The sequence below is a fragment of the Ammospiza caudacuta genome, chromosome 3 (genome assembly GCF_027887145.1).
Source record: "Ammospiza caudacuta isolate bAmmCau1 chromosome 3, bAmmCau1.pri, whole genome shotgun sequence".
In the NCBI taxonomy this organism is placed as follows: Eukaryota; Metazoa; Chordata; class Aves; order Passeriformes; family Passerellidae; genus Ammospiza; species Ammospiza caudacuta.
This window is the reverse complement of record NC_080595.1, coordinates 27,108,309-27,124,106: the sequence shown is the minus strand read 5'-3', so window position 1 is coordinate 27,124,106 and position 15,798 is coordinate 27,108,309. Positions and strand designations below refer to the sequence as shown.

The following is a 15,798-nucleotide window of genomic DNA, read 5'->3' as shown; positions in this document are numbered from 1 at the left end:
ATAAGTAAAATTGATTCTGTAATGTTGCTGTTGGCATATTTTTATTTTAAGTAAATTCTGACAGCATTTCTTGTTTTCACCCCAGAATGTTAAATGTAATTAGGAATTAAAATTTAAATTTATTCTCTACTTCTCTAAGTTGCTTTTAAAAATTATTTTAGAATATTTTAGATTATTTTTGAGATTAGGTAATATTAGAAATGGATCAAATACATTTCAGGAAACATTTTATTCGGGGAAAAACTTGCAGTGGTATGTTTATAGATTTCAAACAATTACTACTGCACCATATCCCTGACTCCAGTGGAGAAAACAACTTTCTGTCCCCTCCCTCCCTCTTTGCAAGGTGGCACTCGAGCAGGAGTGCTGCTTACACAGGTAGACATTCCCAGTGCCACACATCCTCCTCAAACACCTCTCAGCCAGGTCCAGGTCTCTGCCACTGGTGAAGACTTACAAGTAGATCCCAAGTCACTGAGAGCAGGATTCAACCCCTTCCTTGCCCCACCACAACCACTGCTGCTGCAGCCCTGGAAGCCACATGCACCCCAGCAGCCATGCCTGGAGCAGGGTGAGCACCCTGAGCTCCGGCTGTGCTCCCGCTGTGCTCCAGGGCAGTGAAGCACCCACATGTGGTCTTGGGTTTGCTGTCCTAAATGGATGTGACACCTTTCAATGCCTGGACACCAGCTCTTCCACATGTGCCCAATGATTTGAAATGCTGCCCACACAGAAATGTTTGTCTCACACATGTTGGCATTAGAAGCAGTTACCCCCAGCCTCCCAGTTAAACACTGTACTACTGCATGCTCCAAGGGACACAAATGTTGCTAGTGTAGAGCATTTACCACTCCATTAAAAAAAAACCAACTCAAAATTCCTTGTTTTCAGCTCCATCCTGTTCAAGCTGACAGACTGGATCTTAAAGACTGCATTACAAAGTAGTACACAGAAAAAAATCCCACAAAGTTCTTTGTTCAGAGTTCATGCCATGCTCCAAGCTTTTAGCTATTAGAGCACTTTATGAATTACCAAAACCTGACCTGGAAGGAATTATTACACACAGAATGAGATGCCTGACTAGCTCAACAGCATTAAGTAGATGCTTAGCAATTACTGCAGATTTTTTTTCTTCTTCAAGTGTATTTGGTGCTAAATTGCATGTTAATTCCAAGATTCTGATACAATCACTGCAAAAATACTCCAAGGCTTCTTGGAGCTTGACGGGGAGCAAAGAGCACCTTCCTAATGCAGGCATCTGTAGTTAGAGGACACCAGTGAATTACATCAGTGAACACATTGCTGATCCCCTCGCCCTCATTATTTTTACATAATCTTCTCTCCTATTCATTAACACACTTTACCATCCTCCACACTTAGGAGTACTGCAAGTACAGAAATACATTTCACATGTTGTTCCTCAAATACATGGTTGATTTCAAATCAACACTCAGGTTTTACAAGTCACTAAAATATTCCGCAGTGGTCTGCACAGACACCATCCCTAACCTGAGCTCAGCTGTCCCACCCTGCCCAGGGCTCTCTACCCAGTCTGGCTTCCCTTCCAGGATCCCACGCAAAGGACAAGCTGGAAAACTTACCACCTCCAAGCTCACGCTGTCTGAAAAGAGACTGTGAAAATATATATTCACAAACTGATGAAAAAGTAACATTTAATCATTGCTGTCATGGAGACGAAGATCAGTACTTGCCATTTCGTAGCTCCTACACCTGGCGCACTGCGAAACTCCTCATACTCTCCCTCTTCTTTTCTCCTCCAAGAGAGGAGTGCTTGACAAATCTCTCCATCAAAGATGCAAGATTTGGGCATCTAATGTTTGCATGCCAGGAGAGGGGGAAAGGTGGCAGAAGAGCAGGAAAAAAAAAAGAGGATGAATATGCAAAAGACTCAAGATAAAAATATGCAAAGCAGTTTTTATCTGTGGAACAAAGATTTGTAGAAGAAATGTTAAAACTGCCACGAATGAAGTATGAATAGAAATGTACATGTATGAAACAGCAGAAGAAATAACTGAGCAAGCCTTTAAAGAGCAGCATGTATGGATAATCAAGGGATGTGACTGACAGCAATAAAGTGGGAAGATGCTGAGAAATGTGTTGTTTCCACCCAGCCCAGGAAGCCTGAGCTCCAAATGGCCGTGGTACAGTCGCCTTCTCAGCAGCAGACCCGTGCTTTGGCAACGAGAGGGAGAGTGTGTGCTGTGTGCCATTCCTCTTCACAGTATTATGTACCAGCCAAGGCACCCCAAACAGGAAAAGACAACAGGCAGCCTTACTTGAGATTTAGGACAGGTGAAGCAGGATACTGAGGCAAAACACAGTCCCACAGGTCCTGCTGAATCCCAAAGGATATAAAAGACATTTCCAAAAGCCTGTCCTCTGTAGCACCTTGCTCCTGTCCTCTGTAGCACCCAGTCCTGGCCAGACTGCTTGGACACACACACCCCTTGGTGTGGGTGGTGTGTGGGGGTGGCTACAGTGCACTTCAACAAGAGAAATCACCATGCCCTTCCATAGTGTCTCAAGCTGAAGTGAGAGGATGTTTTAGTACTGAGCTTTCATAAATAAATACAACATAAATGTACTTCTCGGGGCCCGCTGGTGACAAGGGGCACTGAGCAGCATCAAAACACTCCCAACATGAGCAGAGGGGTACAAGGCATGCCCAATGTGTGGTAATCACAGGGCTCTGCTTGGTAAAACCTGAACTATTTTACTGCAGCTTGTATTCCTCTACCATCCTGTACCACATTTAACTAACACACATTGACTACTATAGGTGACAAACAGCATTATCAATAAAACTAGCTCAATGCTGTTACACAAAAGTCACACCTGAATTAGCCATTAGAGAGCTGATTCTCCCAGAACAGAACCAGGAATCACTATCTCTCCTGACCCTTAGCCTTGGAATAAAATGGAAAATTAAAGCCCTTCTTCCTTACTGGAAAAAGCTGTTTAACTGTTTGAAAAGCACACCTCTGTGGGACTTTCAGTCAGGCTATTGAGAGTTTTCTAGTGGAATAATTTCCAGAACCTGGTCTGAGGAAAAGCACTGACAGATGGAGAGCCTCGGCCAAGATTGGGACCCCCAAGTTCTTCCCTGTCCCTGACCCAATAGCTCAAACTTCCCCTACAGCAGTATCCCCAGACTCCATGGGCACTGTTGGCTGGCAGCAAGGAGAGGCAGGGAGGTTCCAGCTCCTCCTGGCCATGCTCCAAGCTCCAGAGCTGCCTGTGGTGTGTGCTCTCCCAGCAGTCCCAGCAGCCAAGCAGGCAAGTTGTTTTATGTGGTTATCCCAGGCTTACAGTGAAACCAAACCAACAAATGACACTCCCTCAGGGTAAAGCTCACTCATAACGAGCTTATCAGCAACTGGAGATGAAAGTGTGCTAACCATGCATCTACATGGCTTCCATCAGTCACTAACAGATGGACAGCTTTTGTTCCAGCAATACTTATGTACAAAGTTCTTCCTGTGAGATCGCTCCTGGATTTGCATGAGCACAGCCCAAAAAGAAACACCAACTCTACTCTAATTCCTCCACATTCAAATCCCAAGAGGAAAAAAAAAACCAAACCAAGAAGAATTCATGCTAAGAGAGACATTTCCCTAAGGACAACTTGCCTGTAAGACTTCCCGTGGCTGCTAAGCAACCTCTGCGTGCCTGTCCCTGAGGAGACGTGGAAGCCATTCCACACAGCCTGAACAGCTACCCAGAGAAAGAAGAGCCAAACTGCAAAGTGCTAGCTGTGCATGCAGGGGTGCCTGGCAGGCTCCCTGGCTTGCACCACTCCTTCAGCACCTGGAAGCAGTCCTGCAAAAGGCAAGCCTGGATAACAACTGAATCCAGTGTTGTTCCCATGAAGTCTGCCACTTTCTCCATGTAGAATCCACAACTCTGGGGCAATCAGCACTGTACAGAGCTGAGGAACTGAGCAGCTCATGGCAGAGAAGGAGATGCCTGCCTATGGAATTTTCTGTAACGCCAGTTAAGAAATGAAGAACACCACTCCATTCCCACTGTCAGGCAGGACTGGCTCAACAAAACCTAAGCTGAGTCCAATACAAAAATACTCAGATCCCAAGAGCCACAGAACCCTGCAAACTTGAGCCCAGTATCTCTTGCTACCATCAGAGGTGCCTATTTTTATATATTCTGCTGCTGTAAAACACTTTCTCTGTACAACAAATGTCTTACTTTAGAAGAACTTTCAATATGATTTCTGACAACCTCATAACCAATCTGGGGAGCTGTAAACTAGGCAGACTGCAAGGTGGACAGAATCTTGGCTGGATTTTCAGGCTCAGAGGGTGGCACTGAACAGTTGGAAGCAAACCAGTTACAAGCAGAATTCCGCAGAGGCTGATACTCAAGCCCAAACTGTTTAACACTGTCATATTTGACTTCTATAATCAATAATCTCAACAGCAGAATGGAAATAGAGGGTCACCACTTCCTGCTAGAGGCAAATTGCTAGAAAGGAGCAGAGGAGAGTCCATGGCAGAAGGGAGGCTGATTGAAAACTCAGCTGATCACGACATGACACTATTGTGAAGAGATCTGAGGTGCAATTCCCCTTGTACAATTTAATCTTGCAGACAGGAAAACAGCTGGGATTTAATGCTGAAGGTGGGTTGAGCATCCAGTTTCTCCTCTACAAATTCAGGCCACAGAGAAAATTTTCATGATAGAACTGAACAGAACACCATCACTTAACATAAAATAAAAAATAAAATACACTTAAAATGAGATGCCAGGGCTCAAGCACGAGAGCTGGCCAGGGTTCACATTGAATGAGAAAGGATAGAAAAGGGTCTGTGCAGCTGCTCACCCATGTCCACTGTCCCAGGAAAAGGAGTGAACTGTACAGTGCAGGAACACACTGAGCCCTTCAAGTGCAGGTTGCTCCCACTGCTAATGAAGTGGGAAGGCATGAAATTTACTTGCTTAGTGATCAGCACTGAAGACTGATTTGAGGGACATGGGAGGAAGCTGCAGAGAACCAGAGGAGAGCTGAAAACGGAAATAGTCTTGAGAATCCATGAGCACTTCATCTCAGCCAAATTCCCTGTAACAGCACATGAAGTGGTTGGAGAGCTGTGGCAGCACTGGCTCTTGGCACCAGTCAGAAGGCATCAGGGGTTTGTTATCTTGGTTATAGACTTTCAGCAGAGTAAAAATGAGCCTCTTGTGGCAGACTGGGGGGAGTAAAAATGTTACCTTTAGTATGAACAGAGTAAATAACATTACTGATGCGCGCCCATTATAAAATGTAACTTACAACCCCTTAAAAAGATGATTAGACTTTTTGGTAGAGGTCAAGAAAGGTTTAGCTGACTGAAGCAAGTGACACTAATAATATAATCATCTTACACTTATAGCCAGGGAATTGCAGATGTTGCACATCCAGGTATTTCTGTCAGCTTGTGATTAACAAGGGGCACACTTGAAAGAACAAGCTCAGCAAAATTCTAGAAACAACATTTAGAAAGTACTTATTGAATGTTGACATGAAAAACTCATACTTTATGCCTTCAGCTTTGTTTTGTATTTTGTTATGACAGTTTTGTATCTGGGACTTTTTGTTGGTTTTTTTTCCTTCCCCCACACACATAATATATTCTAGATTGTACACATAATCCATAAATATTAACATTATAGCCAATTTATTACAGATATTATTTCCCTGATACTGAAACAATGTTATATATAAATATTTCTACATTAATATAAACACATGCAAAACAAATCAGAAAACAGAAGTCTTGAGTAAAGAATGACCAAACTGCAAAAAAAATTATAAATTGTATACTTTGCAAGTGTTTGTGGTTGCAGTATCCAACTCTGATCCCAGAGGAAAAACAAAAAATCCTTCTTGCTGTCAGTATTTTGGTTTGCACAGAGAAATCTGTCAGAATCATTATCTTTTTAATATTATGATTACAGGAAAAGAGTTTTTCAATGCAGTTACACATTATTTGAAACTGTGGCACATAGCTTAAAAAGGAAAGAATAGTAACATCACCAAAAAAGTGGGATTTCTAAGTACCATGCACAGAAAATTGTTGGTATGTCAACACCTTAAGAAGGGAAGGGCAAAGATAAAGCCTTAAATGTCATTTTCCCCTGCAACTTCTCCATGTTTCTTCCTAAAAAGTGACAGCAATATTTTAATGACCCAATCTATGACAGGTAACAGAGACAAAAGCAGTCTGTATTGATGGTAAGAAAAGGAAATCCACATAGGCCAAGTTTCTTTATTTGATACTTCACATCTTCACTCAATACTATTACTGAATGTTTGAAAAACTGTCCTGTACACCATGAATATACAAAATTTATCTGAAGCATTAAATCTGTAAAAATAGGAACAATTCAGTCAGACCAAGTGTAACTGAAGACCTGGCAGACAGTGAAGGGCATTGTTTATCCGGGCCAAGACGCAGTCAGAAATTAAGACTTAACTAAAAGAACCACAGACCATTAAGGAAACAGAACTATGTAAATTAAGATTTTACTAATTTGTCAGAAGATAGGAGAGGGAAAGGTAATGCATTTTATTTTAAATCAGTAAGCATGATGTGATTTTTAGAGACACCTTGGAGGTCTAATTACATACAACTAGAAAACTCACTGCCTTCAGGCACCCTCATATCAAGTGCAAATCTGCGCAGTTATAGAATATATTTATAAAATATACTATATGCAAACATCTTTACAGAGCTTTAAATCAAGCCAAAAAGTAAATATACTTGATGGGACAACAGGAAAAAAAAAATCAAAAATGTGGGCAGTGTGACTGTGGCCCTGCAAAGCCAGAGGAAACCACTCAGGTTATCTGCAACAAAAAGAAGATGGGATTTGCACCTTGAAAGTTGACTGTTAACAAAAATGAAGAAAATTATCTTCTGTGCTTCTGAAAATTAACATAAAATTAGCTTTCGTGACTTTTACATATTATTGTTATCTTAAAATAACTTCTAAAGCACAATGTCAATCCTTGAATACCAATAACCAATCACGTAATTGAAAGTGAAAGGGTTTCCCAGCTAAATTCAAATTAAAAACTACATAATTCTAAGGAGTGCAATGCTCTGGAAAAAGCTTTAAATTAAATTATTTTACTTGTAAAGCTAGTGTTAGGTTTTTTTAGTTAGAAAACAACTGGAAGCAAAAAAGCTGCAAGAGTACAAATGACAAAATCCTTTTTAGATACACCACGTGAAAGAGTGAATTATCCACTGATGCAGACAGAAACATCCATTTGCTACATTATTTGCTTCCTTACTTCATTCCATTGCATGTACACACAGCATAAGTATTAAAATGCAGAATAATAAATAAACCGGCTCAGATTACTAGCAAGGGGCAAAACACAATCCAGAATTGTGCTCTATCTAGTTTCTGTTTCAGCAGTCTTTTTCTCTTCAGTTCATGTGAAAAATCATAGTCAGACTTCCAAAAAGAGTCGTTCTTTTTTTTATCAGAAACTTAAGTTCATTTGCCCAGGTTCATAACCCAAGACATTTCTGTGAAGGAAGCACAGTGCAAATTATAGGACTAATAAAATTTGCTTACATAGAAAGAAGTTTACTTGATTAATGTTAATTGGTATCTTTATGAAATACATTGTAAAACAAGGATTAAATAACAGGACTGAGTTTGTTGGGGGTTTTTTCCTCAGACTTTTTTCCTCATCCCTCCTTTGAAAAGCTTACTGAATTACAAAAATCTTTAATAAAGTTCCAGTCTTCAGCAGATAATCATTATAAATGCTGCCAATCAATGCCAACTAGAGTTTGATTTGCTTCTTGTGCATGTCCAATTTCCTCTGTAATACTGTGCTGCTGCCAGAGTTTTTGTATCTTTTTAAATCGTTCTTTGCACAGATGTAAGGGATTCCCACGTCTGAAAAGGAGATAACACTTATCAGAAATGATAAAACACTGCAACTAAGCACAAACACTCTTGTGTGACATACTAAGTATTAAATAACCCCATAAAATACTACAACATTTAGATAATCCTTTAACATTATTCTGTTATCAGAGCAAATCAATAGGCATTTGGATGAGTAACCTGCAGTGCTATCTTGTCTGGTGCCCCTTCCTTACAGCTCAACAGTTCCCTCCAGCCTCTGGGAACCTCAAATCCAGCCCACAGAATTCCAAATGCAGGGTTTTAGCAACCTCCCTGGGCTGAACCAGTTCATATTCTCTGATTTTGGCCAGTTTCAGAAATAGCAAGCATTAACAATATCAAGTCCCTAAATTATCCTCATCCAGGAAGCAGAGACAGGAGTTAAGACAAAGAACTACCACATTTAATAAAAAAATACCAAAGTATTTCCACTTGGTATTAAATTAACACTGGTTATAAAAACAAATGCACTAGATACAAATGAAATTTTCAGCCTTAGTTTCTAGTCAACTTCACAGATGCCAGAAAGATTTAACTTTAAGCAGTTTTCAGGACAACTGTTTTTAATTTGGGGAAGATCATCCATTAAATATTTTTGACCTAAACCTACATATTGACATTAAAACATCTGAAGATACTAGATGCAGCAGCAATGTCAAAAATAATGTTACCTATATAATTAAAATAAAAAGATTACATAAAATGTTATTTTTCCTAATTATAGAAAGTTCTATAATTCCTGTCTTTAAAAGATGCAGTTCTTAAAATATTTACCTGAGTCCCTGGTCTGTCTCTCCATAGTCATCAAGATAAGGAGGAGGATAAAAACAGCCCTTTGTTTTCCCAGCTAAAAATAGCACCTGACATTCTCGTACTCTGGAGAGAAACAGAGAGAAGGTTTTTAGGTATTGATTTTTAGGTGAATAGTGTCTCATACTTTCATACACTCTGCTTTTCCAGTTCTCACCTACTTTCATTCTGTACAATCTGCACATGCAGATTTTTAAATGCACTTTTTTTAAAACTACATCTCTCATTCTCTACCTGTTGTAACTCTTCAGTAGCAGTTAAAACAATGTTGTTTCATGTCTTAATATTTGCAGACTGTGTAAAATACTCAAGAGAACCACACGAAAATGAAACAATTTTGCTTCTCAGTCATCTTTGCCAAAGTGAAAACAGACATTATCTAACCCTTCCCTGTATGCAGGAAGACAACTAAAATGAATTTTCATGTTTTCACCAGCAACACCAGCAACAAAACAAAGTATTTACCTTCATAATTTTGTAATACTTAAGTAGAAATAAATGCACAGGCAAAACAAATTCCCTTGAAAATGAAATCTGAACTTTCTTTGAAATTTTATCTTCAAAGAAGCAACCTCCGAACCTTACATCAAAGCACAGGAAGATGAATACACTTCAGTTTTTAGGCAATCCTGTTGTTAACAAAACACTGCCTGCAATCACATATATAGAACTCTTAATTTAGTGAATTTAGCACACCATCTAACCCAGCAATGAGAGGAGAGGTGTTCAGCTCCTCACCTAAGGAATATGCCCACTCCAGAACCACAGGTGTACGTATGTGCAGTACAGGCTCCAACATCTTCCCCTTCAAGTTCAGTCTGACAGCAGTAACTCTGAGAACACAGCATGGTCCCACACACAAGGCACAATGTTGGGGCTCTGCTTTTGTCACCACCTGATTTCGGACACCTTCCATTAGGAAAATAGAAAGAAAAAGAAACTCACTGTATGTGTAAACTCTAGATAGTAAAAAGATTCAGAACTACTTTTGAACATTTATACAGTTAACAGCTAAAATTTCCATTTCCCTGTTTCACTGAAATACAGGGCAGTTTGGCTGATAAATGCCATGAGCCTTTTCTGATTCCATTGACAACTTTCAGGTTAAAGGTTTCCCAGCTGATGAAAGGAGCAGCAGACTTTGGGGTGCTCTGTAATTGCACACAACTTACGAGAAATTGGATGCTTGGTTAATGAGGCAGCTGTAGTCGTCCGGAAGGTCTATTAATTTGTTGGATTCTCTTGCATAGCTAGAATAAAGCAATCAAATCAGCACTCATATTTCAATGAATAATACACAAGCAGCTTCAAATTCATTCATGTTTTCCTGACTCATCTAAACAGCATCTGTGAGTAATTAATTTTTTAAAGTTTCCCTCTTTTCTGCCATTCTTCCAGTAAAATGGTAGAACATAAAAAGACGAACACACAACATCTCTCAAATAAACCTCCTCCTCTTTTCTTAGTCTTACTTTTTATGAATCTGAAAAATGCAGAGGTGGAAAATACATGTCATTTGTATACTTTTAGCAAACCTAATTATGAGGTCACTATAGATTTAAAGAAATATTTTTTCTCTCCTGTATAAGTTTGTTTGTATTTTCTTTATGTCACTGATATTGAATGAAAAATAGTCTGACTTTCAAGCTGTATCCTGAAGAGAATGAAATATGCATGCCATGTAAATGACCCATTTAATATCAAATACTTAAATATATGAAATGTATTTAAAAGTAACAGATACTATACACAAAATTCTAATAATCTTCAATTCTAGAAATAATACAAATTAGACTGTGAAATGCAAACAGAATTTTGTAACAGAAGCAATGTACAAGAACATGTTGAGAGGAAAAAGAAATCATCATTGTCAAGTTAGACATAAGATTGGGAAGAGCAGGTAAGAATCAGCAAAAGGAACACATAGAAAAGATCCCAACAATCACATGTGGCAGGAAATCAATTACACAACTAAAATACTCTTACTGTGTAAGAAATTCTGTTAAATGGTCTGGTATTTCTCAGATTGAGTGTTTAATTTTTATTTTTATCACAGCCTTATTGTATGCATAATGCTAAAAGATTGCCTTTATGTATTTAGCACAGGAGATTAAAAAGCAGGAATATGTTTTTAATCACAGCACTGTGAACTTCACATTAATTTCTAATTATTAGGATAATTGATAACCACTATTTTTACCCAGCCTTCAGAAAGAACAACACCCTAAATGCTTTTCTACACCCACTAACTATTAAATGCATTCTGAATTCAAAGTAATTGTGGAGCAAGAACAAATGTATGAAAAGCTGATATTCTTTTCAGCAATCGACTCAGTGTTAGCTTTACTGAAGGAACTGGATTCTTTAAAAAGATAATTTAAAAAGCTCTTCAATGCCTGGTATATTTAAAGAAAGGTTATACACATCTTTTAGCAACATCATATTTTTTGCATCAGAAGGTACAAAGTAATAGGAAACATGGGATGAAATTTTATGACGGCGCATCAGTCTAAAATAAAACCCTAATATTAAACTTCACCTTTAAAATCTACTCATTTAGGCAATATTTCCTTTTCTTACAATATTAAAAAATCACTACTTCCCTAATATCTTTATTATTCAACAAAGCAGAACAGATATGATGTTATTATAAACATCCATTAGAAAAAGTTTTTTGAGAATGCTGCAACATTAAAGTTTTTACGTTTACCTGATAGCATGTCTCTTGCCTTCCAGGTATCTTTTTACTTCATTGTTATTGCACCAACTACAAGGAAAAATATTGGCTTTTAACTTCAATAGATGATAGAAATAGAAATGAGCAAAAAATCCAAAGTACATCTATTAAAAAACCAACACAACCAAAATGGTTTCTCTCAAAACACTTCATTCATAAACACTGCTCAAAATCTGCGACTCACTTCCATAGGTATTCCTGGGAGAATACTTACACTACTATATTGTGCAAGATTCCTTATTATATTAAGCACAAACTAAGCATAAAACCACAACTTACCTTTCTATTAACGTGTTCAGAATCTCACTGTTTTCTTGAAAAAGGCAAGTGAGGTTGTTTGGCAAGGAAAGATAGCTACATAAGTGTTCAAACTGGTTTGCTCCATTTACTGAAAAACAAAAAGGTGCAATTGTCATAACTTGATTTTTAAAATGGTTCTGATGATCACTTTCAGGTTCACATTCTATCCCTGCATATGCCATATGTGGAGGACAGTAAAGAATGTTACCAACATCAATTCCCTGGGGTGTAACAGTGAATTTACAGAGATATAATAGTATATAATGGATATAATAATCCATGGTTTGGATTGGAGGCACCCTAAAGACAATCTCATTCCAACCCCCTGCCATGGGCAGGGACACCTTCCACTAGACCAGGCTGCTCAGAGCCCCATCTTACCTGGCCTTAATATTAATTATTAGCAGATGCTGATTAAATGAAATCAATGCAAGCATAAGTAGGTCTCATTTGAAAACAACAATCCATAGGAGCTTTGAAACAATCAAAATTTCATTATTAAGAAGAAGGGAATCAATCTCTGTTTTAGGTAATCTAGAATAGCATTTACCTTTATATTAAAAATACATTTTTAAAACAACCCTTTTTTTTTTTGCCTGTTTCATTATGCTGACATGATGCTGCACTGGTAACAAACCCACATCAATTCAATCAGCTTCTTCCGACAAGAGATTTTAAATGTAATTTATTTTGACCATTAATGTTTATGTCTTGAAAACTAATTAAATGCAAAGCAGACAATACCTTGAATTTCTGAGGGTGCTGGGACTCCATTTAAGTAATGAAAAAACAAAGCAGAACATCTCAGGAAAGGCATGATTCCAGCTTTTAAATTCCTCCACAGGTGCCAGCCTGAGGAAATTTCTTTCAAGGCACTTAAGAGAATAAAAGAAAAAAGTTTGCTTTTATTTAATAATTTCAGTTTGAGAGCTATATTTAGTAAGTCAGCAGTCACACTGCATACTAAATTACTGACTTCAACTGAAACAATCACTATGCAAAGTGCTTATTTCAAAGCAATCTCCAAGAAAAACAACAAACCAGAGATTCATAAAAATGTAACCAACTGAGACAGTAATTTAAGGAGAATTCTGCATAAACATTTCAAATCACAGAATGGTTTTAGTTGGAAGGAACTTTACAGACCATCTCATTCCAATCCCCCTGCCATGGGCAGGGACACCTTCCACTAGACCAGGCTGCTCAAAGCCCCATCCTACCCAGCCTTGAACACTGCCAGGGATAGGGCATAAACAACTTCTCTGGGCAACCTGTGCCAGTGCTTCACCACCCTCACAGGAAACAACTTCTTCCTAATACCTAAATAAAGTTCTTCCTAATAGCTAAAACCTACTTCCTTTCCATTCAAAGCCCTTCCCATCCTAACTGTACTCAGACACTGCCAATTCCAGATTCTGACTAATGAAAATGAAGAATAAAAAAAGAAACTGACTAATAAAAATGTTTCCAAAGACAATCTTCATGAGCAGGTACCTTCCTGATCACAGATTAATTTACAGGAATAGTTACTTAAGTAAATCGAGAAGTGCTGGATTAGAAACAAGATGTAAGAGTTCCCAACTTAAAAGTATCATCTTTGACAGCACTAGTATATAGAATTCAGTCAGTAGTTAATGTTCAGCTCAGGAGGGAGAAAAATAACAAAATTTTAGCAAAAGATCATGGTTTTACCTTCCTGTACACTGGCAAAGAAATTTATACAGTGTAAGCACAGCTACTTCCTCTTCACTGTTAGTGTTTTCTTGGTCCATGCCATTCTCTTCTGAAGAGGAAATAAATAATTAACAAACTGTTTCCTATATACATGTTTACACAACAAGAATGTATTTTTTCAAGTTCTGATAAAAACGCTCAAACTAAGTGAAGTATTCCACTGAGACAGAACATGAGGTACTGGACAGCAGTTTTCTGCTGCACACCTGATGTGGTAAGCTTGTGCTATTGGCAGCTCCAGTGAGCTGCTGGTTCAGCTGTTCAGTTGGTTGGGTTTCTTGACATACTTGCTTGGAGTTCTTTGCTTTTGGAAAACTTACACCTTATCCAGCTCCTCTTGCCAGGAGACACATCGATTCCTTACTGTGCTAACTGCAACTCATTCATCAGCCAATGCCTAAGCCAAGGCTGCAATAAACATTTCCAGGTACTGCTACAGTAGCTGGAAAGCCAGGATTCATGACTAGCTATGATCCAAGAAACTCCTGGAGCAGAGCAATAAAGATACCGTGACTGAACTTGGACTCAGAGTACAGTTTATCAACACCCTTTGTGGGCTCAAAGGCAGCACCAACAATTCTATTTTGTAACTGTAAAGTGCACACATTTACCAGCAGCATCATAGCTTTTTCCTAAGTAAAGACTGGAGGAATTGTTTCAATAGAAGTTGAGACAAAGTAGCATTACCTGTTGATGAGGTAAGTAAAATTTGTATTATGTGTGCCATAGTGACAAGATGAAACAGGTGAAGATCTCCAGTGCCAAGACTAACCCCTGAAAAATCCTGACAATGTATGGCAGGGAAAGAGAGCACCAAGCTTACCTGGGAAAGAAAACAAGAAAGTTGGTACATTCCTTCTCCTTTTGAATCTTCCCCTTTTCTCTGCCTATGCTACAGCTACAGCCCTTGGAGGCAGCAGACTACATAAGGCTAATTTTTAAGCTAATTACACAGACATTATTTAAGAGAACAACAATTATCTATCAGGAGAGTTTTGAGTCTGTTTGTTTTTTGGGTTCGTTGTTTTGTGGGGTGGGTGTTTCATGTATTTTGGGGTTTTTAACATGCAATGAGTATGCATTCTGTCTCATCATGTTCCTTTTTAATTTATAGAAAACAATACTTTTATTCAGTACCTTTAATTTAATACTTTTATTAAGAATACTTTCATTAAACTTAAAGTCTTTAAAGTGTATTAAGTAGTGAAAAATACTAAAAACCTGAACATTTTGAAAGGCTCCTAACCCAGAATAAAGAGAAAGTTTTCAATAGTTTTTATGAAGTGCTTACTGGATCAAAACATTATTAATATATATTAAGAAATACTTACCAATAAATGAAACATGTCAATATCAAGTATGCAAGGAAGATTCTCATTTTTTTCATTAGGCACCAGTGCTAAGTATTTTGGAGAGAAAAAAAAATATTAATTGAACATTTATACATGAAAATATTTTAGTCTACTTCAGTCAAAAAATGAGAGCCATCTCCTTCATTTATATGCTTAAAGAACTTAAAATACAAATGTACCTGTTTTTTCAAGAGTCAATTCAAGAATTGTTCAACATTATTGGAAAAGGGTCTTGCCTACTTTATTGTAATAAAACAAAACAATAGCGTCTAAACAGGAACACTGATGGTTGTCTCTTGGACAGCTGCTCCAGTAAAACTTCTGCAATTTGCTTAGCTTCACAAGACTGCCTGAATGTGCCTCACATAAATTATTTGCCTTACTTACTCAAAAATTCATTGTTATAGTCTCTTGAATTCATCACTTTATCTCTAATTAAGGTAGAGCTAAGTGTTGGCCTCTACCTCTCTGTAGTATTTACAGTAACAACAAAGTGTTAACCAAAGCACTCCAGCTGACAATAGAAATTCACACACTTAAAGAATTCCAAGCACCTTCATTTAAAAGTAAAGAGAAATTCAGTGTTTTTGAAAATGCTACAAGATATTATAAGTAACAATCAAGGAACAGTTGCTTACTTCTTTACTCTAAGCAGTAAAATCTGATTTGTAATAAAGTTGCAGCTCTGGGTATATGGGTATATTTTACAATACAGCTATAAGTATGAAGCTGCCAAGTTTAAAAACACTACTAGATTAAAAAATAGTCTCATCATGACAACTTAAAAATACTTCAGTTGAAGACTGCTGCCTTGCTGGCCAAAAAAATTGAGAGTTGAAGACATGTGACAGTTGGAAGCTATTTCTATTAGCAAACATTTCACCATGTCTCAGATTTCAAATGATTTCCATTTTGTCA

General features: G+C 37.9%; 1 protein-coding gene across 3 annotated transcripts in view; it reads right to left on the bottom strand.

Annotated features, from left to right (window-relative positions):
* Positions 1-6,525: 6,525 nt before the first annotated feature.
* UBR2 (ubiquitin protein ligase E3 component n-recognin 2) overlaps positions 6,526-15,798 on the bottom strand; it is a 55,026-nt gene continuing 45,753 nt past the window's right edge. For 2 of the 3 annotated variants that reach the window (XM_058802625.1, XM_058802624.1), the window contains exons 38-47: positions 14,860-14,927; positions 14,216-14,351; positions 13,487-13,577; positions 12,539-12,669; positions 11,774-11,882; positions 11,468-11,524; positions 9,930-10,007; positions 9,496-9,666; positions 8,722-8,823; positions 6,526-7,935 (exon numbers count right to left, since the gene is read on the bottom strand). In XM_058802625.1, coding sequence (XP_058658608.1) covers positions 7,794-7,935; positions 8,722-8,823; positions 9,496-9,666; positions 9,930-10,007; positions 11,468-11,524; positions 11,774-11,882; positions 12,539-12,669; positions 13,487-13,577; positions 14,216-14,351; positions 14,860-14,927 — 1,085 coding nt within the window. In that variant the 3' untranslated portion in view covers positions 6,526-7,793. Of the gene's footprint in view, positions 7,936-8,721; positions 8,824-9,495; positions 9,667-9,929; positions 10,008-11,467; positions 11,525-11,773; positions 11,883-12,538; positions 12,670-13,486; positions 13,578-14,215; positions 14,352-14,859; positions 14,928-15,798 lie in introns of those variants that run through there. The other variant, XR_009274579.1, reaches the window with a different exon arrangement.